This window comes from Athene cunicularia, assembly GCF_003259725.1.
Source record: "Athene cunicularia isolate RWA chromosome 5 unlocalized genomic scaffold, athCun1 chr5_part2, whole genome shotgun sequence".
Lineage (NCBI taxonomy): Eukaryota > Metazoa > Chordata > Aves > Strigiformes > Strigidae > Athene > Athene cunicularia.
In genome coordinates this window covers 6,195,441-6,221,688 of record NW_020799102.1, presented here as the reverse complement: position 1 = coordinate 6,221,688, position 26,248 = coordinate 6,195,441, and the positions used below count along the sequence as shown (strand labels likewise).

Genomic DNA, 26,248 nt, shown 5'->3' with positions numbered 1-26,248 from the left:
CGGGAGAAAGCTCCCTGGCCAGATAAATAACTCACTTTTGGAAGATGCTTCACCAGTGTTCCTGCTGTTATATAACAGCCTCAGCCAAGATCCAGCTATTTCATATTTGCTTAAGCAAGAGAGTCATACAGGGAAAACATTACTGTGCTATGTTAGTTGTTTAGTCATTGGTACTGCGAGAGGTGATATGCTAATAAAAGTATGCAGTAACAAGCATTTAAAATGTGATGTTTTATTAGTTTCGCAGTAAATACAAGGAAGATACTAACAACTAATTTATGTTCTTAATTTAATTCATGTTGTGAACATGAAAATGAGGAGAGAATTCATTTCTCAGTGGCTGGATCCTCTCACTGACCCTATGCTTGTTTGCATTTAAACAAAAGAAACTAAATTTCTGCCCATGCATTGTTGGAAAAAAAAAAAAATGTCAATAGTTTTGTCTGGGGACCATGACAAAGGGGTTTAATGTCACTTAAAGAAGTAATTTAAGTATAAAATGGGGAGCTGATTAGAGCAGTAAAATAATCAAATGTTAAAAGGAGCAAATGCAGTGTAACAGCTAAAAGCCCAGGAGTGGGAATCAGGCCAGCTGGGATTCTGCTTCCATTCAAGCATGCTGCGCAACTCTGAGTAAGTCAATAAACCTTGCAGTGCTTCAGTTCGACCATCTGTAGAATGGGAATAATAAAAATATTATTCCCTGTCTCCCCAAACTGTGGTGAGCCATTGAGATGAGTATTGAGTCAGAGTGCTGTGAGTTGAGAAAAGACAGATTTAAACTTTCCCAAAGTTCAGAAGTTTGCTTCCAGTTCATTTCTATTTGGGAGGTTCAACTCCACCTTTCCAATTGTAAATCTGTTCTCCTCCCACCTCTATAGCTGGTAGGCATCTGTTGGCCTCATGTGAACACTCAGCAGTCCAGACACATCGATGGCTATGACAGTGTCGTTATGAGTCAAAGAAGTATGTTGCACTTTGGGAACTGTGGCAACAGGGAAAAGCGTGCACAGTTGAGGGTGAAAAATTGATGTTGAAACCATGGGACTAGTAGTTAAATTCTTTACATACTTCAGAGAGATCTCTCTAAAAAAATCCCCTCAAGATCCTACTAACCCAACTCTCATGAGCCCATGCTGTATATTTTTAATTGTGACAGCAACTTTCTTCGTCAGGTTGTTCTGCGGCGCTCAGAAGGAGTGTGCTCCAGAGCCCAGGCATTTCCAAGACGTCCCTTTGTGCTTACCTCTCTGCGCCCTGAGAAATACCGTTGAAGTGGATGAGGAATATTCTCAGTGCACATAGCTGTCCACAGCCATAAGTCTTGGTTGGGGCTTAAGCACGCACAATAAAGGGACAGTTGGGACACATGAAATACTGTACAATTTAGCCTTGCTAAATTATCTTTGAGTTGTTTCTAGCTATAAATTGTTTTTCCTGTTAATTTTCATCTCTGATTCTGCGTTGTAGTTAGAAACAGAAGTGCTGAAATACAAATCCAGGCTTCCTGGTGTATTTAGCTCAACATTGGAGTCTCCGGGGGTTGAGATAAGTTCCAGAGATGATTCCAACAGTTTGTTTGCTCACTGAAAGTAATTTCCAGTTCTCCGAGTAGTTCAGAAGGTGAAACAATCAATTAAATACACTCATGTGCGTGTACACATGCAGAGAGTATCCCCGAGGTGGTTAATGGGGCAGAATGTTTATAAGGCACCAGGAGCCCAGTTCAGCAAAGACCGCAGCAGTTTGGACATCCAGTCTCTTCATAGCCTACAACTGAAATTTCTCACATCTTTTGTATGTTACATGCAAGCCAAAAAGAAAGCAAAAGAGCAGCACAATTATTTTGTCAGAGTGAAACATACATTTTCTCAGAATATAAATTATTTCGTTTTGCACTCAAAAGTAATTGTAAAAAGAAATATACACATGCAAAATGTTTTCCTTTTCCCTGCTTTTGGTTAGCAGTGAGGTTTTTTTCACACAGCCCTCACTAAAAGTCTGCCGTATGGGAAGGACTTACAGTGTGTTGTAAACAGCAGGTTCAAATCAAGGCTAAACCAGTCCTCTCGGTCCAGCCAAAGCCACAGGGTGCTCGAAACTCCAATCTATTGCAGTACTGGAAACAAACTACTGTGCAGTAAATTGTAAATTTTTTCATGTTGCTGCTCTTATATGAATTCATCTTCTTTCAGCTACAAAATAGAGTGAAATATCTGAGACAAAAGAAGGAAGAAAAAATCTTTTCAGTTACAGAATGACATTTTTCATGGTCTTAAGTTCACAATGCTGGAAAACAGTAAATTTAAAGAAATTTTAAACAAACTACTAATTTGAGAAGATTGTTTCTTTACACGCCCCAAAATTATTTACTTCTTGACATGTATTTTATTTTACATTAGGCAAGATGGCAGCCTGAGCCCTAAAAATCATCTTGTTTTAGCTACCTCAAAGCAATTTTAAAGTTCTGAAGTGACTTTAAAAAGATCTGTCTTTTCTGATTGAATGCTACGAGATTTAATCCTGGTCTGTACATGCCTGTTCTGTAACACTCAGTAAAATCTTTGGGAATTCTCCATGTAGTAAGTTTCCCATGAAGTTCTGAAAGCAGAGTTTTGCCTTTCTTATCTTATTGTCAAATGATTAAATATCTTTTTTTAAAAATAAATCAATTTAAAGCAGTAGGACTTTATCACTCAGTCATCTGCTTGCCACTGAATTTAGGAAATATTAAGGCTCACGGCTTACTCGAAGACATTATCTTTTCTGCTTTAGATTGACAAGACTTAACTATCAACTGATTGACTGTTTGTTTTTCAGTATATGCCTTGGTCACTGACAGAGCTCCGTGCATCCTGTGTATTACAGTGGCAGGACTCCAAGGCAGTATTTGGCTATCAGTTTATTCACTAGATTTTTCATTCAAAATCCCTCTTGAGCTTTTCAGTATGGCTCAAATAAATTATTAGTTGGCTTAGAGTGCTGGCTGTAAATGTTTGGGCCTTTATTTGTGCATTAAAAAAGGCCTGGGAACCGTTTCAGGGAAAGTATTATTAACAAATTCTATGTGATAAAAATCTACTATTTGTTTTGGTTTTCAACCAGGATTTTTTATTTTGGGGGAAAGGCAGGGAGGAGGTCGGTGGCAAGGAGAACCATTCATATCAGAAACAATGTCATAATTACACAGAGAGCCTGTCTAGAAAACAGGATTTTAAAAATTATATAGAAATCTCTATAGCCAAAGAAAGAAATCCCTATGGATGGCAGAGGAGGGTCTCCAGCAGCTGAGTTGGTACAAGGGTCCTATCAGAAGCAGAGGTAAAGGTTTCATTAAGAAAGCATTTCAGACAGGCAGCAGGCACACCCTGATTTCCAGGAAATAAGTGTTATCCTTATTAATTCCCTGAATACAAATGGAGGGGCAAGCCTTCCTGGGAAGTGGACAGAACATTGTGGAGTCCCCGAGCAAGGTTCTTCTAAGGCCAGTGCCCCCCGTGTTTTCCAGAATTGCCCTGTGCAACTGGGTTTTCCACCCAGCAGCCCTCAGCATCTTCCTTTTCTCTGTTAAATTCCCTCTGCACAGTGTTTCTGGTGGTCTGTTAGTCTCGTCAGGTGCGGCTGTGAGTCTCCGTCGGTATTGCCACTTGCATCACAGAGCTCGGTGTTATCCCATGCAGCTTTCAGATCTCACTGCTTTTCTCCTTGAGACATATTCTTGGTAAACCCAAGTTTGATACAGTCCTCAAGAGACAACTGGGGCTGAGATTTTTGACCCATGTCTCATAAAACCACATGAACAGCTCTTACTGTTTTCTTTCCCCTCTGTATTTTCCCTGGTAATCAGATCAATGTGTACAAGACTGGCTTGACAAATTGGGCTATAGGATCAAGATGGTTTCTTGTATCACCGAAACTGAACAGTTTAATGGAAAATTTTCACCTCCAATAATTGGATGGATTTATATTTTCCATCCATTTCCACAACTAAAAGTCCTGGAGAGACTTTTTTATCAAAACTTGAAAAAGTAGACTAGCGTTGACACTAATTGACTGTTCAGATTGAAGCACCTCCAGGGCTGGCCCTGACCTGAATGCTCCTGGGACTAATCCTAAAGTAAATACGTTGTTGATAAAAAATAATTATTCTCGACTGTGCTTCTGCTTCTTTTAAAGTCAGTGGCAAAGGTCTCACTGGCTTTAGAGGATACCCATCCTATCGTTACTTTCACACGGTGATCCCAAAACACAGTCTGCTTTGGAAGGCTCCCAGACAGGACTTGCTACCTGCTCATGCTGGGCAAAGCTGGAGATGCAAAGGGTTTTGGTAGTTCTGCTGCTTTGTAGCATTAGCAGTTGCAGTTCTGTATAGGGAAAAACAATTTGCCTCTCCGGAGATTTCTGCTGGAAAGAGCTCGTTAGAGCCACTTACAGAAACAGGAAATTCTGCAGTTTTGTAAATGATTTTAAAACTGATAGCCCTCATGACAGGCAGTTCTTCAGAGGTTTGCTCCAAGGCGCTTCCCCAATGAGCAGGCACTAGTGTTAACATCTCGGGAGGGCAAGTAAGGACTGAGAAACGGTCAGGTTTTGTCAGGGAGAGGAGATGATTTTCAAAAAGGAGGAAGTCCTAACTGCCTTATTTGAGATAGAACTAGCAAAAATTATCCTTTTGGGGAAAAAAAAAAAAATAGAACTCCCATTAGAAATCTCTGTGTTGTCACATGTGAACAAGGCTACTTGGAAAACATTTTCAGTCAAACCTTCTTGGAATCATTGATTTAGACTGTTTCATTGTGATCATCATTTTAATCCAAGGACACTGGGATGCTGCACTTAGTCTGTTTTGTTATCTTTTTATTCCTTTTAGGCCCTTTGGGATAGTGATAGGGTTTTTACTATTTTAATGAAATGTTTCAGTGCTATCAACATTGATTATGAAGGTAAATCCATTTATGTGTTTCCAAATTCAAATAGTTTGCAATTTCCACTCCTTAAAATATCTCAATATTTTGAGAGGTCAAAAGAATTGTGATGTGCCATAATTTCCCATACAACAGAAACTGTTTACTGACCAAGGCAAGTAATGACAGTCCTCTCTTCTGTAAATTAAGCCAAAGTGTGGTATTGAAGCCAAGTAATGAAGCGTAGTTTGTCTGCCATGTAAATGTATTTTGGGATTTATTATGTGTACTCACCTGCTTGTTCTTCAGTATTGGGAGTGCTTTGGAGCCTTACCAAAACTTTATAAGACATTTCCCACTATAAGACGTTGTTTTAGCTGTGTGCAACTTTAACCATCTGACCTGAAGTTTTTCCACTTTGGACATGTCAGACTAAAATTTTTGGGAATGTTTCAGCTGAAAAGCTTCAGCCACTCCAAAGAGAAAGTGAGGAAGAGACACACAATTTTTGCCCATATTACTGTGATTATTTTTAAATCCTGTAAGTGTTTTGAGGTGCTCTAATACATTCATACTTTGGAATGAAGACTTGAAATTTGTCTGGAAGTTGTCCTAGTTTCAGGTGTATTTATTTTAAAAACCCAAGCAAACCAACCAACAACACAACAAAACCTTGACTTTTTATTAGGTGAAAGTAAATCTCTAAAATCACACATTCTTAGGGTAGAGGGGGGAGTGGAGGGGGAGGTGCTGATCTCCTCTCTCTGTTGACCAGAGATAGGACACGAGGGAATGGAATGAAGCTGCGTCAGGGGAAGCTCAGGCTGGACATTAGGGAAAGGCTCTTCGCTGAGAGGGTGGCCGGTCACTGGCACAGGCTCCCCAGGGGAGTGGTCATGGCACCAACCCTGACAGAGTTCAAGGACTGTCTGGACAACACTCTTAGTCATATGGTTTAGTTTTAGGTAGCCCTGCAAGGAGCTACCTGGACTCGCTGATCCTTATATGTCCCTTCCAACCTGAGATATATGATTCTATTATTCTAAATACCAATTTAAAAAATAAGTAAAGGTACTTGATTTTCAGAAGGGAACTACTTCTGAAGTAGAAAACCGCTTGGGTTTTTTCTGAAGACAAAAGTCTTCTGAAGACAAAGTAATATAGTAGTTCTTTACTGAAACATAACTACTCTTTTTTTTCCTTTTCTTTTTTTAAAATAAAATGTGTGAACTGCAGGTCAGATGTTTAGAGAAACCCATTAAGTGATTATTTACTTTTTTCCTGAAGCATGGCACAGTTTGTTGTTTCTGTGGCTGCTTGCACAGAGGACTCTGCAGAGAAATAGCAGAATCCAGACTTCCTTTCCCAAATAGGAAATCCAAATATGGGACTTTATTTCCTAAGTTTGATTTTTCTAAAGCTTCAAGAAGCAAAGCCACAAGTAACTATCGCTATGTGAACATGTATTCTTGTAAGATGCATGTTGTTCCCTCCTGTGCTTAGGCACTGTGTGACCAAAGGCTGAGCGTGGCTCTGATGTCTCAGCTTATAAATAGAGATTTGAGCACAATCTTGAATCTTGTAAGCACAGGGTTAAAGAAGGAAGACAAAGTTGATTTGAACTTGAAAATTTTGGTTCAATTCCTAGCTTTTGCCCCAGATATTTTTTCTGTGAGTGCAGGCAAGACATTTAATCCCTCCGTATCACAGTTCCATATGTATAAATCAGGAATGTAAATACGATCTTTGTCCCACCCCTTTTTTTATCTCATCTATTTAGATCATGCATTTTTCAAGGCAAAGGCTGTTTCTCTGTGTGTGTGTATGTGGACAACTTGTAGCCCATCAGGGCTCTGATCTCAGACGAAGCCCCTAAGTGCTTTTAGTGTGTAGTAGTAATAATAATGGTAATAATAGCAATAATAAGAAGAACAACAGATGGAGTTCAAATTGTGACAGATAGCTCTAAGCCATTACACGTTCGGGAGTATGAAATACAGTCGAGCCCAAGACAGCTATTTTCATCAGAGACAAAAGTTAACAGTTTGGCAGAGCGACTGAATTTAGCATTATGTAAGCTGGGCTTTGCAACTTCAAACCGTGGTTTTATTTATGGGGGGGGGGGGGGTTCATCTCCATAAAGTTTGGTCTGCCACTGGCACTGTTTTAGAGCTGGCTCATTGTGGGATCTACCCTGATGCAAACAACGGTTGGAAATCTGAAAAGGTTTCTTTAATTAACTGAAAACCAGAGTCCATAGTCTGCTTGATATGAAAAATAGACCAAATTATAGTGGTATTCATAGCCTGCTGGAATGGTTGGTTGTTTTGGAAAAAAAAATGTTTTTAAAGGAGGCTTGCCAAGAAACTGTTCTCTCAGGAAATGATAAATGGCAGTTTGGAGACTTGAGTGGCCTGTACTGTATGTATGTGTCTTGGTAACTGCTGACTCAATCGCGTGTGCTCCTGATGGCTCCCATATTCGCAGCACAGGGAATTTACAGTCCTGATTCACAAACTCATTACTGTCCTGCAGTTCGGGACTTTTACGCATGGCCTTGGGGTTGTTTTATCTGAAAACAATGCAAACACATTTCTTTAAATTACACTTCAGATAACCTTTTGGTTATTGTTACTTTTACAGTGTGTGCTAAAAACCTTGCAATTTCTTTTCCAAAACTATAGTTTCTCTGAATATACCCTGACAGGTTTGGCATTTTCTATTGGGTTCACTGTGGGTTTTTTTTCCTTTATAGTATGTTTTATATGAAGTTGTGAAGTTTTAGGAAATTTAAATAAGAAAAGAATGAAGATGTGGCTAGAATTTGCATGTCAGGACTGTTTTTTAACAAAGTAAAAGCAAACTGTCTCTGTATAGTGAAGAAAGATTTGCTTTAAACAAAGCACCATTTAGTCATGTGAGTTTTTTGCAGTGATATGTGCTATTTACTGTACACTGTTACTATAGGGGATATGTGTATGCAAGTGAACAAGCCTCTGAGTGTACTTTTCTGAGTGCTAACAGTGATCCATGTTTTCAGATCATTTATATTACCTTAATCCTATTGACATCAATAAGTTTACTCTTCATTTACTCTGGGGTGAAAAAGAAGCAATTGGGACTATTAAATATTTAGGAGACATTGCAAAACATTTCCCATTCCTGAGTTATGGTGGAGGGAGAGAGAGAGGTTCCTGGGGTACACAGAGCTCAAGGGATTGTGGTTCGTTCTAATGTTGCCTAATGAATCTCACTGAAAAGGGTTACACAAATGGCAGAAAAAATTTGCATCTACATGTCCATGAAAATTTATACCGTGTGCTTGTAAACTGCAAAATCAAGTATGGATTAAAGAGCTCATAGATAGTTTGATAGAAAATTAATTGATTCATTGCCTTTAGCTTGAATGTTATTGTTCCTAGGCACCTTATGAAGAATTTGCGTATTTGGTCATTTCCATCCATGGAAACCCTTTTAGCATTCACATAGGAGGCATTTGTGAAAATGCTGAATGCTTCAAAGATCCCTTCTCTCCCCTTGCTCCCTTATTTTTCTGCCCTTACTCCTGTTCTTTGCTGGTTCTGAACAAATGCTTCTCCTGCTCCCCTTTTCCTTCCCCTGCGGTGTGGCACTGCGTTGTGGAGCGGCTGTAAACAGCTGGGTGGAGAACGCTGCCCATGCCATCAGAGCTTCCCACCTCTGGTAGGAGCAGTGTTACTTTTATATTGAGGACAGTGTGATGCCTTGGAGTGTATTTAATTGAAGGAAGCCCCTACCTAAAGTCACTTTCCTCTCTGTGATATCCTAGGGAGAAATTTTGCTGATGGGTTTTACGTGCAGTCTGACAGATTAGAAGAGGAATGTGAAATGCAGGTACCTCTGCCCCTCTGACCAGTTAGATGCTGGTTTTCAGATTATAGACCATTGATTCTTCAAGTTTTGCATACTGATCTAAGGGAGTTACCAGCACTGATGGGCATCAGTGTGAGCAGGGACTGTCTGCAGAGAACTGCAGATAACTTCCACTGGGGAACTACATCGGTGAAAAAAAATGTATGCTGAACTTGGTATTTGAGTTCCAGCGTAATTTTAGGTACATAAATAGCACCTATAAATCACAAAGAGAATAAAATTAATTATTTGTCATTTCTTAGATGCTTACAAGTTTTGCCGGGTCAGGTATAGGTATACAGTAGAGATGGAAAAAAAAATGTCATTTACATGAAAGTCAGAAGAACATATGCTTAAATCTAAAAATAATGCTAAACTTCAGATTTCAGCAATAATATCTGATTACTCTCTTAATCTTCTCTTTTCGTTCAAATGTTCTGGAGTGTCTTCTTGTGCCCAGCAATGGTGTATTACAGTCTTTCACCTTTAGAGACTTCAGAGTGTGAGTATATTCCAGAGTTGTCTAGTTTTGCAGCATCAGAATGAATGCTCTGGAAATATAATGACGTCTGTCTCCTGGGGTGGCCGATTTAAAACCTTTGGCATGAGCAATGACCCCTGAGTGAGTGAAGGGTGTAATTAGTACAGGTGTTCATTGTACTAACAAAAGTATTTTTAGGGTCTAGGACTGTCTGCAAAGATTTAGTTCATGTTGTTTTCTACACACGGCAAACTTCTTTGTCCAGCACAGATATACAAGCTCTAAATTAACTGTAGAATTATAAATAGACCATAGTTACAATGTGTAAGGAGAGAAACCTCACTTTGACCTCTTGTATTGTGCAATCCCTGTTACAGAAAGTTATAGACTATGTGTTTCACGTATGGATCTTCCCAAATACATGGATCTTCCTCACTGAAAAGCTCACTGGGAGTCAAGAGCACTCAGAGAATAAGGGAGGTGTTGAGCACCTTACAGCACTGCGTTGAAAACGGATTTGACAAAGTTTGACCTGTGTGAAATATTCATATAGAAATGTTTCCTGGGAAAGTGACACATCCCTATGTGTCAGTTGTATGTGGAGAAATGCTGTGATTTAAACAAGCTTCTTTAGCCAGAGGCTTATTTTCCTATTGTACTAGATGCAGTGTTGTGCTGCAACAGGGGAGAAAAGAAAAAAAAAGACAAAGAGTCGAGATAAAGTGATATTTGTGATGATGTGTCTGTATGTCTGCACATCATCTGCAGACTGTGGATTTATTAGTTTTTCAGTCAGTAGAAGTGTTCTATAAATAATACATATCAGAGCTGGTCACACATGGTCTTCTCCCTTGCACATGTACACTGCAAGTACTGTCTGAGCCAGAGAAGAGTAAGTGCAACCAGACCTTCTCTGCCTTCTCTGAAAATTAGCTTTCAAAAAGACACTTGCGTTGTCATGACAGCCCATGTCCCATCTAGAAAGATGCATCGGTGTGGTTATTGTGGGGGTTTCAGGCAGTGTGGGTGCTGTTCCTGATTCAGCCATCATTTTCTGCAGGACTTGAGATGAATCATTCCACCCTCTGTTGTTTCCATTTCCTCAGCCATGAGTACTGGGTATCATAAAGCATTTTGAGGCTTGGAGGTCAAAAATGAAAAGAGAAGCAGTTGGTATTTTTATCATTTTATTTATTCCCACTGTTGTTCAGCATCTCTCTTAAAACTTAGATATGATTTCAGAAGATCATTTATTGATTTGAAAAGACTTCAATATATAAATCAACATTGCAGGTACTATAAAATAAAAAGTAGCAACTTACACCTGAAAGGAACTGTGATGCTTGAGACTGAATTAAACTCCTTTCACTTTTCAGAGCAGATGTGTCACAGATAAAATTGTTAGCTGAATCACATAAATCCATCCATGAAAATATCCTAATTAATTCAGAATGATGTTAGCATTTTAATCTGTAAGGCCCTTAGTGGGTGCTATCTCACAACCTTCTTTCAAAATCTGCAAGATTATGGGTGAATGAATTTCTCCAGATTAGCTGATTACTCTCTCTATTGGATGGGGGGAAAGATACTACTTAGCAAAAGAGATGAGCAGAAGAAAGAAAATAAATAACTTCATAGTAACCTCTTTCACGCTTTCAAGGAAAATATGCAAAGGGAAAATAAGAAATGCTTGCAGGTAAACCAGTTTGTGTGGTGATACTCGGATCTTCCAAGTAAAGCAAGGTCCAGCTTCTGTGAACACAGATGATTCGTCTCCAGGAGGAGCAAGCTGCAGCTTGCTTCAGAAAGGAGGGTGCTGATTCTCTGGTGTTCCCTTCCAAGAATGCCACTGTCAATGCAGTTCTTCTTGACTGATGACCAAGACAAACTTGGCCCTTGTGCAGAGGACCATTCTTTAGATGACAAAGTGATGTCTCTCATCCTTTAGCAGTCTTTGTCTGTCTTAGACAGGGTTGGGTAGCTTTTTTCTGTCACCATGATGTTCTCCTGTGCTTTTGTCATATCACTGCTCTTTGCTCCTACCTGTAAGTGCTGTGGAGTGTTACCGTCTGCTGTGAAACAGATTCTGCTTCCCATCACAGAGAAGTTACATTTTATTATTGATTTAACAGGGGCTACTGCAGCCCTTAATAGCAGGGGCTTGAGGGGAGAGATCCAGCTACATATTCATGCTCCTCCTTTGTGCAATTTATAACAGTTTTGCTAGGAGGTGGAGTTGGAGAACGGAAATGTCACAAAGCTTTATGTGCATGACTGTCACCACCTCTGCCTGAAGGATCTTCCAGTATTTCATCATGTCTAGATTATATGTATTGTTTTATCTTATGTAGAAGCCTCCTCTATCATAGGATAAAATTGCAAAGACCAAATCCTTTTTGTTTCAAACAGTAATGATCCTCATTATCTTAAGAATGAACAATCCAGGCTACTGCTTATGAACCAAAAGAATAGCAAGAGGTGGATGCTCATCTAACATCTGGAGCTGGGAAGATCATTTAGTCTTCAAGCCTGTCATGATGATTAATCAGCTAGGAAAGACTGTGAGCCCTTTGCTTCCACCACTGAGCAGTTTCTTACACCACTGAGCAGTTGCTTACACTGCCAATAGATCCACTTTCTGAGTCACGATGTATCAGTCCAAATAAATGCCCAGCCTGGCTATATTCCTAGAAGTTATTGACAAAGAAAAGCACTAAGGATTTTTTGTTATCTTCATCATCCATTAAATTTTTCAAACACGTTATTTTATCAGAAACATTTGTTTACTTTTGAAGTCATTATAGCTTAAAATGTTATGGAGAAGAGCCTTGATATTTTAACTGACTCAAAACCAGAGGGAAACCTGCAATGGAACCATTCTGGAAAGTTAGCTCATGCAGAGCTTGTTACCAGCAGCAGCCAATCTGTCTCCTAGTTTTCAAACCCCCGAAGTGTTAGGAAATTGGCTTAAAGCCATAGGGTTGTATTTAAGAAAGGGGGGAAAAAAAAAAAAAAAAAAAAAAAAAAAAAAAGAAGAAACAGTTATCAGAGTCTTTAAAATCTAGTTTCTGAGACCTTGATGTACACAGACCACTTTTCAAGATTTCCTCTGCAATAATGTTGGTTAGAAGCTAACTCTGGAAATTGAAGCTGGTATTCTCACAGAGCTGGTTGGCTTCAGAGCTTGGAATTTAAAGAAAAATATCTAAAACTACAAAATGCATAGGAAAATAATCACTTCATTTCCCCGAAATTCAACTGGCAGATCTGTTGAACTCCTGCAGGCATGGTAATGACTTTGTATGACCCATGAAATTTGACTGAAAACCCTTCTTCATTAGCAGTTGGTTGCCTTTGTTGTAGTTTTGCTCCTGGTATCCATAAGATCTACTAGTTTGCCTTTATGAATAATACCATGACAGCCAACAAGCAGTTTCTTTTCCTTTTAAACATGGGTTTCCACTGGTAAATATATTACGTTCTAGTTCTCTCATTGGTTATTTGCTGGTTTGTGACTGGTTGTATCTGCCTTCCCTTCCTGAAGCAGTCGGTAAACTAATGAAATGCTGGTTTGGAGTGTCCAAGGCAACTTGATTTTAGAGGGTGCTGAACACTTGCATCTTCTCTGCATTTCAGTGGTTTTGCTGGGTGCTTACATTTCTACAAAATGAAAGCATTTTTGCTTTTAGAGTATTCTGAAGGAGATATTTCCAAGAATATGATTTCAACATAATCAAACAGTGGTTGGAAAGGCTGGGGGAGTAGAGTGGACTAGCAGACTTTTTATCACCAATAAATTTCACCTCTGATCTCTGTGCAGCCCCTGGGAATGAAAAGTGCCTTTGGAATTGTGCGTGGTTTTCTTTCGTTCCACTGAGCTTTCCCACTGAAATTTTCTGACTTGAGTCTGTGTCTTTGTAAAGCTTAATGCAATGGTGAAACAAGAGGCTATCTCCTTTCTGAGGAGCAGGCTCAAGCATACAAGAATACAGCCCTAGTTTTGTGTGTTCAGAATGGGTGCAAACTTGCCACCTTATTTATCACCAGGATTTCTAAGCTTCAAATGCTATGGCCCATAAATGACTCCTCCGTAATAATATTTATCAATGTATTTCTGGTCTAATTATTCATGCTGAGCTTGTTCTCTAAAAATTTCTCTTGAAAGAATCTTTTTAAAGATTTTTCTTTTGAAAACAAATTCATGACCACATCAAACAGAGATTCATGTTGCCATTGGTTTAATTACCAGCAGCCCTCAGGGAATCTCAGAACTCACTGTTGTTGTAATTGCTTCTCTCCCTTTCTCTCCCTCCTTCTTTTGCCCTTCCATTTTTGATTGCTGCAGAAGTCATCATGTGGTTATTAATTTTTTAAGCTCATTTTAGGTACGAAGGCGTTTATGTCCGGTTTTGCCCATATAGTAACTATCCAATCATAAATAATGAGTTGATTATGGATGCTAAAAACAGAACTGGCCAAAAATCTTTCTTTTTTTTTTTTAAATGTTTAAGTCATATTGGTTTTAAACATTTTAAGCAAAAAGCAGATACTGGTGCCCTTCCCTATTCATGCCATGCCATAAGATCAGATCCATAACCTGTGGATGTGTCTCACTTTCTATTCCAACCAGAAAACCCAGTGCACCTAGCGTGACTTTATTCCCTTTGACAAGCAGTATGGATGCCTCATTTGGGTGAAGTGTGAAAGCTAACATAAGCAATGCTGACCTAACTCAATGTGATACATGGCATATTTGCTTTAAAAAGAGCAGCAGTCTCAAATCTGTTTTGAATTAGGAAAAGTGTTTGAGAGAAAGAAAGGAAAAAGGGAACTGTTTCAGAGCAGGCATCTGAAAAATAACAGTTTGGAGGAAGGAGGAAAAATTTTCAGGCAAAACCTAACAGTTAAAGCTGAAAAATGTATTTCTAACACTGGGGATTATGAGTGTATATCTTATTCTTTGGCGTTTTTTTAAATAAAATCTTGGCAACTTAAGTGCATACTATGATGATCCAGAACAAGAACAGCTACTCAACAGTGAAATTATCAGCAGTACTCCAGCAAGAGGTTATTAGTCATAGTCCCAGTATCATACAAGAGCCAGAGCCAAGGATTCAAGAAGCAAAACATTCCCCTTTGGAGAGAGGTCAAGATTAGTCACTTTTGTTTTCTATAGTTGGTAAGGGTGGTAGGGGGGTTTTGTTTGGGGGTTATTTTGTTGGGGAGAAGACTTTGGAATATATTTTAATGCTAGTTGGGTCTTTTACTTCTTTTTTTTAACCCTAAAGTGTTGTAAATATGCCACTGTTGCACAATAGAAATGGGAATCTACAGCTAGGAGAAAGCTGTTGTCTGATAGCCAAACTTCTGACAACAAAAATATGGAGTGATATTCAGAGGCTGTACTGCTGTGATTAAACCAGCAGAAAGAGTCCTCCCAAGGCTAGTACCACAGGGAGTTTTCTTCACATCTGTGGAACTGAAGCATCTGAAATGTAAGTGCCTGTTAGCTAAACAGTCTTTCTTTCCTCTGTAGGTAGGTACCAGGGTGCTCAACCAGAAGGACCCAATGCAGGAACGTTTTGCTGAAAAAAAAAGGTGACTGAGCATGAGAAAGCCATCAGTTTTCCAACCTTCTGTCTCATTAAAAAACAGAAAAGTGCTTTGAAGTTTTATTTGAGATCTGAAGATCTGCCCAGGACAGGGGAAAAGAATGTTAAGGTTTTGTTAGAGCTCCTCCTTCCAAGTTGAAGATGTTTAGCGTATCTGAAGGTGGGCCATTCACTTTACTGCTTCAGTTTTCCCCACCTTGTGCTGGCAGTAACAGTACATATCTACTGCAGTGTCTTACTGAAGAGGTACGCAAAGGTTCGCACGGTGCTTTGGATATAAGATGTGCTAATGACCACCATTTATTCTATAACCATATCCAAACTATTGCATAATGATAAGGGCCTTTTTTCCCTATTTTTTCTGGTCAATACTTCCCTTTTATGTCTTGTTATCTCAAGCCTGTTTGACATCCTCCATAAGGCTGGGTTTCAATTTAAGCATAATTTAGGAAGGTGTTTATGATGATGGTGCTAGATGGATGTCCAGTGATATTTGTGGATAAATAAGCGTCTCATATTTTTGGTGTCACTGATTCATTTGTAAGGAAAGAATCCTCTCTTCTTGCCAACTTGTGTCTTATTTTTAAATGAAGATGGAAGACGGTTGTGTCTGGTCAAAAAGGTATTATTTCCTGAAGTTGAGGCTATAGTAAATGAAGATAAGAAAACACTTGAAAAATCCAGAGCATTCAGTTAATAAGATAGGGGGATTTTATCTTCTTTAGTAGCTTCTGATAGAAGTTATATTTAGAGACAAGACCCTAGACTTTATTTCCCTGACTTCGTGCAAGGAGAGAAAAACATTCCAAGCTCCCTTGATCATCTACTGCTATTCTGTTAGTTTAGAGGAAAGGGTTAAAAAAATAAGTATCTGACTTTGTAATATTTTTCAGAAAAAAATGCTGTATCCTGAGGCAGTGCTGGGCCAAAGACTGTAGATTTTGGACACTGTCCTAACTTGAAAATTTCCATGTGTTTTAAGCCTTGTCTCATTTATCTACAGCAAGAGTCAACCATAGATTTTAATTGCTTGGCTGTAGCCCCCTGGATGCCAGATAGATCTGCGAGCATTGCACACATCCAGGCATACGCTCAGTACTGCGAGGCCAGCAGGACTGGCCTGGGAGCTTGGGGAGCCATGAGCAAGCAGAGGGGCTTCGCAGCCCAAATCCACACCTAGAGCTAAAGAAAGATTCTCAGGAAGAGTTGATTTCCAATGCTTTGGGTGTTTTAAATAAGCCAAATATTTTTGCAAGAAGTTGTTAATAGCAGCAACAAAAGCACTGAACCGAGGCCACTGTTCTCAGCTCTCTTCTCAAATAGCAGCCGTGTCTAGTCTCCACTTACCATCCCCTCCAGCCACATCCATCATGGTCTTCATGTCTGTCTTGACTAGCAGCATTTTAGGTCATCCCTTTCCAGTCCCTTTTTTTACCCTCAGGCCTTTCAGAATCCTCTCCACTTCTAAAATAAGCACTGCCTCAAAAGCTTTCCACCTTCTGAGGTCCTACACTCAGTAACAGTCCATGGCCAAGTGTATTTCACTCTCCTGTAACTTAATTCTCCTGTTTGCCAGTGTCCTACCAACACTGTTAGGAGGAGAGGTATATATTCATCTTGCCTTGCTTCCTTTAGTCAAGCAGCAAGTTAAAGCCAGATAATTTTATGAAAGTGACATGTAAAAAACGAATCAGCTTGTGTGTATAACTTCTGATTTCTATTTATTTCTCATGATTGTTAAGATCTTAAAGGAATTGCTTGCTTATATAAGCACAGCATCTTGACACTTGTTTGTTTGTAGGTCTCATTTAATACTTCTCTCGTACCTAAAGTTATGCCTGCTGCTGATCTGCAGCATTTATTCATGTAAGGATTACGTACATGAGTCGTGTGTAAGTGGCTGGAAATAGGCAGGGATATCTGTCAAAGTTTTATTGTGTAACATCATCCTCAGCTACTGCTGTTTCTGAAGGCTGTGTCTTCATTTTCATTTGGGGAAATACAGCAGTATCGTAAGAGGCAGTTATCAAAACGTGCTGCCAATATTCTGTGTTTGGTAACATATATGCTGTATTTTATATTATTTATTTAATCACATATTACTGAAGTGGCTTTTTTCATAGCAGTTTTCCAGCTTCTGACCTATCAGAATATGTCTCTTACTATTGTTGGTTTCAAATAGAATTCAAGGGAGACGTCTAATCTGAAAAATTACATTATGGTTGTAATCTACACTCTTCTAGGAATCATGAGAATCCCCATGAAAGAAATGGAGTTGAGTGTATAGTTCACCCAAGATGTCATATTTCTACAAACTTTTAGAAAAAGATGTTTTTCTTTGGGGAAGAGGAGAAATAATTGTCTGCAGTGCACTTGTTTATCAAAATTGCTTTCACAATTCTAATGGAAAGAAATAATACATAAATCAACCGTCATTTCTCCCATGCCCTATAGCTTGAGCATCTGCTCCCCTAGAGCTTGTGCTGCACAATCAGGACAAAATTCTTCAAAGAAAGATTACCTTGAAGCGCCACAAGTGTTATAATCAGTAACCAAATGGCCACATGCTGGTGTGACCAGTTTGTTTTACTTCTCAACATAATTAAGGAAGATGTGTGACAAAACCGAGTTTCTATACAGTGCATTAGGAGTTAACTATGCCAAGTCAGCCCTGTTTAACAGCAGTTCACTGTTATCAAGGTAACTTCTGGAGAATCAGAGCCAGCAGCTGAATTATAAATCCTGGTTGTTTCTGAGCTCTGACCCTGACTCAGCGACTCAGAAGTTTCTTCCTATTCCTAGGTCATCGCCTTCTGTTGAAAGCACAAGCGGCACACCCTGATTAAGGGCTACTACTACAAAAAATAAGGGGGTTTTTTACATTTTTGAGAAGTGTGGGAGAAGCAGTTTACTATAAAAATATAGAGACAAGCAACGGTCTCAGTTTACTGAAAAAACAGAACAATTTTCAGTATCTCAAAGCAAAGAAGAGATTGCGCACTGGTAGCTTTATGCAAGAGAGCTGATTCTAGGACACATTGTGTTGCAAGTGCCTTTCTTTCCAAAGAAGCTTTTTGTCTTAAAGTTATCCATTACATTTATTGGTTAAGATAGTGGTTACAGTGTCCATATAATATTTTCATTGCCTAGAAAGTGACTTGTCACATGGAACTACCAAAACCTGTTAATTTTCTTCCTCAGAAGCTCAGCCTTAATATTTTTCTAACAATGAGTAATCATATAGTACAGGAGAGTGTTTTCTCACTGGCTCTATTTCCTCTGTCCTTCCCCCAGACACCACACACATACTCCCTTCTTTGGCCAACACTCAAGAGAAAGTACAGACTGTCTGGAGAACAAATCTTCCTTCACGCAGATTACATTCCCCTATAAACACCTAGCGACGGGTATATAACATCCAGTGAGACTGCTGCCTAATCTCTGGCAACAAAATAAACAAATCGAAGCCAGAAGCTCTGATAAGGGGATTCTCAAGAATCTGAAAATCTTGGGCAGTGTAAATGGAAGGAAGACTCTTTCCGTGATTTTTGAAGAATCATGTGCCTGAAGAAAGAAACTTTCTTTAAATACTGCAATTGTTGGTCTCTCCTGCTACTAGTGTAGAGAAATATTTAAAATAAATCTATGAAGATTCCCATACCTATCCTTGAGCTCCTCTAGAAAGCCACTCCTAACACTGTATTTGTTCCTGTACACAGGGCTCTCAAAACTTAAGAGGAGCCAGGGAAGCTGCACTTTGAAGCTTCCTCAGATATTCTCAAGAACTTAAATACGATGGATCCCACCAAAGAAAAACGTGGTTTATAACCACACCTTCACTTGCAGAATACACTCATTGTTTTCTTAAGTACCCCTTGATACTGTTACCTCTCTTCATATTGTTGCCCGTAAGGTATCATAAGTTCTGGAATGGTTTTTGCCTCTTACCTTTTCGTCAACCGAGTCATTAGTGTGCCTGATGATGATTTTGTTAAAAGGACATTTTCTGTGTTTTTCTGAAATACAAAGCCAGCTTATTACCGGGTATAGTACTGAATAGTGAACACAGGGATTCTATACAACAATGCTTACAAGCATGCACAGATGAAGAAAGCATCATTTTCTTTCCCTGAGACAGCTTTAATCAACAGCATTAATCAACCTTGATCCCCTCAGATCACGGAGCAGCACTTGGCATAAAATATTAGTAATTTGTGGTCTTTGTGGCCTAAGTTATACCAAACTCCAAATTTTGTCCTTCAGATTCCCCACTACCCCGAATATCCATGGCTGCAAATACCGTTCCCCTCAGCTCCATAATTCCATCTGTCCTTGACGCTTCCCAGGAAATCCCTATAGTGAGTTTGGGGAGTGGATCTCCAGGGTGCTGCTCTTTAGTTCTCCATTATAGGTGTTCGTAAAGAAGACTCTCCTCTAGATGTCCCTGGAGCCACTCAGGCTTCTTTGGGTTTTTTATTTAAAAAAAAAAAAAAAAAAAAAAAAAAAAAAAAAAAAAACAACACAAGGAGAGAAATTCATTGTTACATTTTATGTTCTGAATCATACCATGAATTTTTTATGAATGCTTAAAATCACAGGGCATTAATATGAAGTGAAGATCTGTGGTATTTTAGTAGATAAATTGCTCATTATTCTGTTCTCTCATCACAAGAACAGTCTCTCTCTTGTTCACTAGCACCTCCTGGAATGCCTTTAATACCTTTATAAAATTTGGCATGTCACTATATCCAGTTGTAGAGGATTGCTGCTCCTGAAAACGTGACCTCAGAGGACTTTCTGGTTCATAGGAACTACGTCATCACCATTAGTCTATGGATTGGGGGGTCAGAGTAGTCATGTGCCTCTGTGACTTTGTAGGGAGAGCAAAAATCTGTGTGTAACATGGCTACATTTCTCCATGATGTGCCGTTTAAGATTTGTGCTCTAATCTTCAGCCTTTGTGAAGAACTTTTCTCAGTGCACTGCATGGATGGTTTTATTCATTTTTAAGAACTAGGTTCAAAACTTGTTTAAATCTGCGTCTCTCCATCTGTGCTTAATCTATGATCCTTGGATCTTTTTTAAAAAAACAAACAAACAAACAAACAAAAATCTCAGAGGTTGGAAAAATCTTGGGTTTATACATTTAGATTTAGAAATAACTGTGATGTGTCATTTCTGAAGAGTTTCAAACACTGCTTCCTCTCCCCAACAACTATAAAATGCAAAGGAAATTATTTGCATATAAAGAATTTGATCATCCAAACATCATGCTTCTAATGAAACATAAATCAGCTAGAAAGAGCTTACTTAGTTTTTCCTAAAAGAAACAAATCAATCTGAGTTATTTTTCTGTGTAATTAACACTGTTTGCTGTTTTAAGTGGAGGGATCAGAGTTGTCCAAAGCAGTTAAGATTATAGCAACATCAGCAGTTTTTCTGTTTGCTTGACTTTTATTCATTCTGGCATCACAGCTAATTTCTAATCAAGTAAATGTGTTTGAAACTATGATTCAGGGGAGATGCTACACTCTGCCATGCTAAGTATATAAAGCTAGTTTAATAAAAAGGGTATTGCACGTGATGGCATTTTTCTAGTGGGTATAATTATCTCTGCGGTAAACAAGTGAATGATGAATTTCAGGATGTGTTTGGATGAGGACAGACAGATTGGGCATGCTAATAAGCAAGGTCATTCCCCATCAAGCCTCTTATTCTTGTACATCAGAGGCCTGTGATGACAGGAGAAGTTGCCTTCTGGTAGGTTTCACTTCTCTCTAAAATGTCTCATACTTTAAGCAGATGCCCCTTTGGCAGAACCGAGGATGGGGGCCCATCGTCCCACTGCCATCTCATTTGCAAATGGCATCTTGTCTGATCCAGCCCCAAGAAGCATGAGCAGAGCAGTGTACAGAAGTCCAGACTGCTCCTTCTCTGGTAATATCCAAAGAATATGTTACTCTTTGGGATTGATGATTTAGTCCAAAATTGATCCAGAGCCCGCTGAAGTCACTAGAAGTCTGTGATTGCCAAAAACTACCACTGACTTCAGCGTGCCTTGGAGCGAGCCCTTCGGGGGCGCAGAACTCCCTGGGAAATGACTTGCTTTATTGGAAAGCAAAACTGATTAAACAACAACTAAACACAAGCAGCTATCTGGACCTCCCTCCGCAAAAGCTTTGTGGCTTTAGAGCCCTACCCCTATAAGCAGGAACATGGAAGATGAAGGCCTTTACTTTGTATCTCATATGGCTCAGCTCAATAACAATTAGCTTCTGCTTCTGTGGGCCTCCTGCACTCCACAGCTGCAGCAGCCAAACCTTGTTCCCTAGGAAAAATTAGACAATTATCTCTGGGAATTTATTTCCCAGCAAGATTATTCACATGTCACTTCTCTCCAGTACTTCATCACCAAGATGCACAGCTGTTGAAGGAGTATCCAGATCTCAGTCCAATCTACTGTCATGTTCAATAGCTCATCACTGCAAGAGTTTCATAAATGTACATTTTCCAGATATATCTTCAGTCTGTGTTTCCTCTGGTAATCCCTGCTTGGAATCACAAATTAAGAAATATATATATAAAAATCCCCTAGTTAGTTTAGAATAATTGGCAAAAAGACATTTCTTGTTCAAGGAAAAGTTGTCCTTTGGACTCTGAAGATAGCTGTTTGTCTGCACTCTTCCACGACAGACCTTCCAGCACAGCTGTCTCAGAAAGCAAGTGATACCCAAGCAGTGGGGGGCTGGAGGATTGGGGTATTTTTGCAGGCTTCACCAGCACTGATTTGTACTGTCACGCTTGGAGCATCATGAGTTTGGCATCTATGATGGGCACCATTTGGGCAAAGCATGCTTTTTTTTTTTTTTTTAAGGGAGTGAACAAATAGTGATGAAATGAAAACCTGATGATCTGCTCAATTTTCCATCTGTATTTCCTTCTAGAAATCTTGAACTTATATGTTCTTCAGCTTCCTCATTTGAAGAATCTCATCTTTCAACAGCCATTTCTATCCAGAATTACCAGTGTTTCATGTACCATCTAGGGTGCTTTGCCTAATGTTTTCAAAACCAGCTGCAAAGTATAAATCTCTGGCACCTCATATTTTTAAATCACTGTATCTGCTTCCCTACCAGTTGTACAAACTGTTTGGGGGGAAAGAAAAAAAAAAAAAAGGCATTTTCTCTACAGTGGAAAAACATTTTAGTCTCTGCTGAAATCCTCCAGGTTTGTTGATGTTCTGCTCAGCCTTACTGTCTTTTACTATCCTGTGTGATACTTGGATGATAGCCAGGCACATATAAATTGCTCCCACTCATGCTCTCTCTGGCGGTTTTATGTGCCTTTCACTACTTTCTAGCAGATATTTTAAGCAGCAATTTATTCCTATCACATTTTTTCTGCTTACTTTCTTTTCCCTTTTTAAAATGTATTACATCTTTTTGCCTAGAATTTACTTAGTGTTTTAGGATCCCTGTGGATCGATGGGTCAGAGACTACAACGGCAAAATCGGGGCTTTCTCATTATGCTTGTAGAAGGGAGTAGGAAGCCAGAAGGCAGACTCTTACTGCCCAGTGTCAATACTTGCCATGCCAAGGAGCAGGGAGTGTGGAGGACTTTGACGCTGAAAGTCCCCATCTTCCCCTTGGGACATCTCGCTCAGTACACGGGAGCCAGCACAGAGAGGAGGCTTCCCACGCCAGATAAAGGGGGTGATGAAGGGTACTTCTTGACTGGAAGATGCAAGAAACCAGAGACTGAATCTGTGATGCCCCCTGAAACATTCCATTCTTGATTTTCCCCTGAGTACCAAAAATGTACACCGAATAGCGTCTAAATTTTGGATAAATCCATAACCTAGCTTCTATTAGGTGTCGTTATAATTTTTCAGTATTAGGTATCAATTAGGTATCAGTATAATTTTTCATTATATTTTCTCCTACAGATTAGAAGAAAGAGCAGAAAAAGCAAAAAATAAGCACTAAATAATTTAAGGAGTTTCTGTCTATAGGCAGAAGAAAATTACCATTATGGATTCAGGCTGAACCTTCCCTTGCAGCTCCTCAGTTGAAGAATCAGCTTTCACCCAAGTTAGAAGAGTCTCTGGCTCTAAGTGAATCATGTCATTCGAACAGCAGTCCTAGTGAAGGCTGTGTCACTGGGAGGATGAGAGCATAAAACCAAATCATGCCTCGCTCCCAGCCCTGGCCACAGAGCCCAGCTGCTACATACACACGGCAGCAAAAATATCTGTGGGCATTTTGTGGCCTGAGCTGGTAATTGGGCCCAAATGTAACAAAGAGGATCAGTCAGTCCCATCGTAGAGTTGATTAGATCACTGCAAGTAGAGCAGATATTTACTAGAGCATATTGATATCATTAAGGCATGTAAGCATGTTAGAAGTTTATCATGTTTTCAGAAGAAAATGTGGACACAATAATAACAAAAAACCACAGGAACTCAGTTCTGGGACTTCGTTCTCTATCCCAGCACATCTCTTCAAAAGCCCACTTGTCACATGTTCATCCAGGTATAAAATGAGTGTCAAAGCACATACCAGAGGTGAGTAGTAACAGGCCTGTCCTCATCCAGCTCTGACCTATTGCATTAAATTTCTAATGCTCTGCTTGATGAGCTGTGAATCTGTGGTGTCTTCGTAGAGGTCCTTGTGACCCTAATTAAGAAAACTGTCATTTTACTATTGCATTTGTATCACATGGTTCGTTGCAATTTTCTCACCTGCTGCTAGTAAAGAAACCTTCCCTTTGCCTTTGTAGGTGACACAAATGGACCAGAAACTGAACCTCATCACAGATATGCTGCATCATCTGGTTTCCCATCAGCAGGGGCATCAAGGGAACAACAGATCATCTCAGAGAGGCAACAGTGTCAATTCAGATCTTTTCCTCCCTAATAACACCCTGCCAACCTACGAGCAACTGACAGTACCAAGAAGAAACGAAGATGATATATCCTGATTTGATATAAGTCTGGGTTGGGTTCTTCCCAACTTTATCCTTTAAATGGGACTGAATGTTGAGAACCTGGAAGGAATTAAGTTCATCAGCTATCCCAGGAAAACACACAACAACTGTATCTATACCACTGGTCTCAGATACACTCTTCTAAAGCCCCTCATAACAGCCAAAGGATTGCCAGGCCGTCTTCTAGCAGGCAAAACTTACTGAAGCTCCATGTTGATTTTGTTCATGAACAAATGATCACAACTCATTATTTCTCAGAAAGACCAAAATGATGTAAAGACAGGCAAAACGTCAAAGATTTAGAGCTCCTTTAATAATAATAATAGTAATAATAATATTCTAATAATACTTGAACTTAGATGGAAAAAGTGCATTCTGTTTATGAATCTGCAGATAGCAATATATTTCTACTACTAAGGTTTTTAAAACAAACTAGGATAACTTATGTTGTTTTTATTGTATAAACATACACTAACATTCTAGAGGAAGGCAAACCACATACTGAATGATTTTCTTTTTCTGTTTTATTTTAACTTTGCTACATAGTTATCAGATAATGACCAGATTTTTTAAACCTGTTTTTCTTCAGGGAGGAACTAATCCTTAATCTGGAACAATACTATTTATAGTGGAAAGTGCTATAGATTTTTTTAAGATATCAGTTTTTCATGGGAGACAATAAAGTATTACATAGAAAAAATGATTCTGCTTTCTAGAAAATTGTTGCCAAAGAATTTATGTGTAAATATAAAACACCGTGGTCTGAATGTACTTGTCCTGAAATAGCTTTTTAAAAAGAAGGCCAACTACTTTTGAAATCTACTGGGTTTTAGCTTAAAATTGCCAAAAATAGTACAGAAGGCTGACGTGACTGAACTTGCTGGTCGAGTGCTTGAGCTGGCCACTTATTGAGCATCCCTAATCCTTGCAGGAATCGAGGCGTCCGTTCAGGAAAGCATCTCTTAGCCAGACAGCATATATGACAATTTGAACAGTTTCCTGAATAACGTCTTGAGAAATTCTACTCCCTACAAGAGTCATTTGGTACTGAAAAGTGCTAGCTCTAATTTAGAGGACCGAGGGCCTCAGCTACATCCCACGGAGCATTACCCCACATGGTAGTGCAGTAAAGCCAGCAGTGTTTGGCTCAGTGTGATTTTTCACACACACACCCCATGAACAGGATTTGGGCTTCGATTACTAAGGTTGAATTCCGCCCTTGCGGATAGGCAGCACCCGTACCAGTCAGCCCTGCTTTGAACGTGGAGCATTTTTAAAGCTGACAGAGTGTCAGGAAAAGCTATTTAGTCCAGTGTGGTGGTGGTGGTAGCCCATACCGCTGGCAAAAGAGGGAGATGTAGACAGATTTATCAGCTCTTGTGTTTTGAGCATCATACGCATCCAGTGCACCCTGTTCCCCTCACTGCAAAGCCTGTACCCCACGGTGGTCTCTATCCCTCTCCTGGAAAACTGATGCCCTAAAGCCCCATAATTTTGCACAGCAGTTAACGTCACCACTCTTTAAAATCTTTGAGCAGTCTGAAATACCGACATGTAATGAACTGAGATTGCAGGGAACCTTCTTATAGTGCTGCTCACATTCCGGGCTTTCTTTTCAACATTTCATCTCTTTCACTTGGACTGCAGAGAAAAGTATACTTTATCTAACTTTACAGATTATGTTGCAATTATCCAGCCTTGCTGCTGTACAGTAGATAAATGTTAAGGGTGTAGAAATTTAATTTACAGGCACAAACAGGAATTGTATCTGGGCATTATGTTTTATAGAAATCAAATTATTGTTGTAATTTTGAACATTTTTTTAAATGAGATTCACTATGTAATTTCAGGTTATCAATCAGCCTGTTAATTTCCTAATAAAATACAGGACAAGAAGGCCATGTCTTTTGGTTATTCTAAAATCCAGCCACTTGATACACACAGGAAAGCTGTTGTCTTGGGTTTTTTTCATCCGTACAGTGTACAGATGCCTGATTTGCAATGTAGGACTAGAAGCCTTCTGCTGATTCTTTACTAGAGGAAGAAAAGAAAAACAGGACTTAATCAGCTGGGGTGGCTTTGGGGAGAAAGGTGTGTCTTGTAGCCCTTGCTGAAAGCAGCCATGTCTATGCATTTCTAGGGGCACTGTTAACTAGAAAATGCTTCCATTCCTACCTATTTGTTCCTAAGACCATGCCTACGTTTTCTGTTTGGCAGCTAATGTCAGATAACAGTCTGGCATAGCAAACATTTCATGTGAAAGGTAATTTCCCTTTCTTGATGTGTCAGCTGGTTTATATCCATTCAAAAATCACTGTAACCAGAATCCAGGGAATAAGCAGGTTATACAGATTCTCAAGGCTGGTGGCAAGTT

At 39.4% G+C, this 26,248-nt stretch overlaps 1 protein-coding gene across 3 annotated transcripts in view; it reads left to right on the top strand.

Moving 5' to 3' along the window:
- The window catches only part of KCNQ1 (potassium voltage-gated channel subfamily Q member 1), a 420,899-nt gene extending 395,132 nt beyond the window's left edge, over nucleotides 1-25,767 (top strand). For 2 of the 3 annotated variants that reach the window (XM_026850358.1, XM_026850357.1), the window contains one exon: nucleotides 23,668-25,767. In XM_026850358.1, the coding sequence (XP_026706159.1) occupies nucleotides 23,668-23,868 (201 nt within the window). In that variant the 3' untranslated portion in view covers nucleotides 23,869-25,767. The remainder of the gene's footprint in view (nucleotides 1-23,667) is intronic. The other variant, XM_026850359.1, reaches the window with a different exon arrangement.
- The last annotated feature ends 481 nt before the right edge of the window (nucleotides 25,768-26,248 follow it).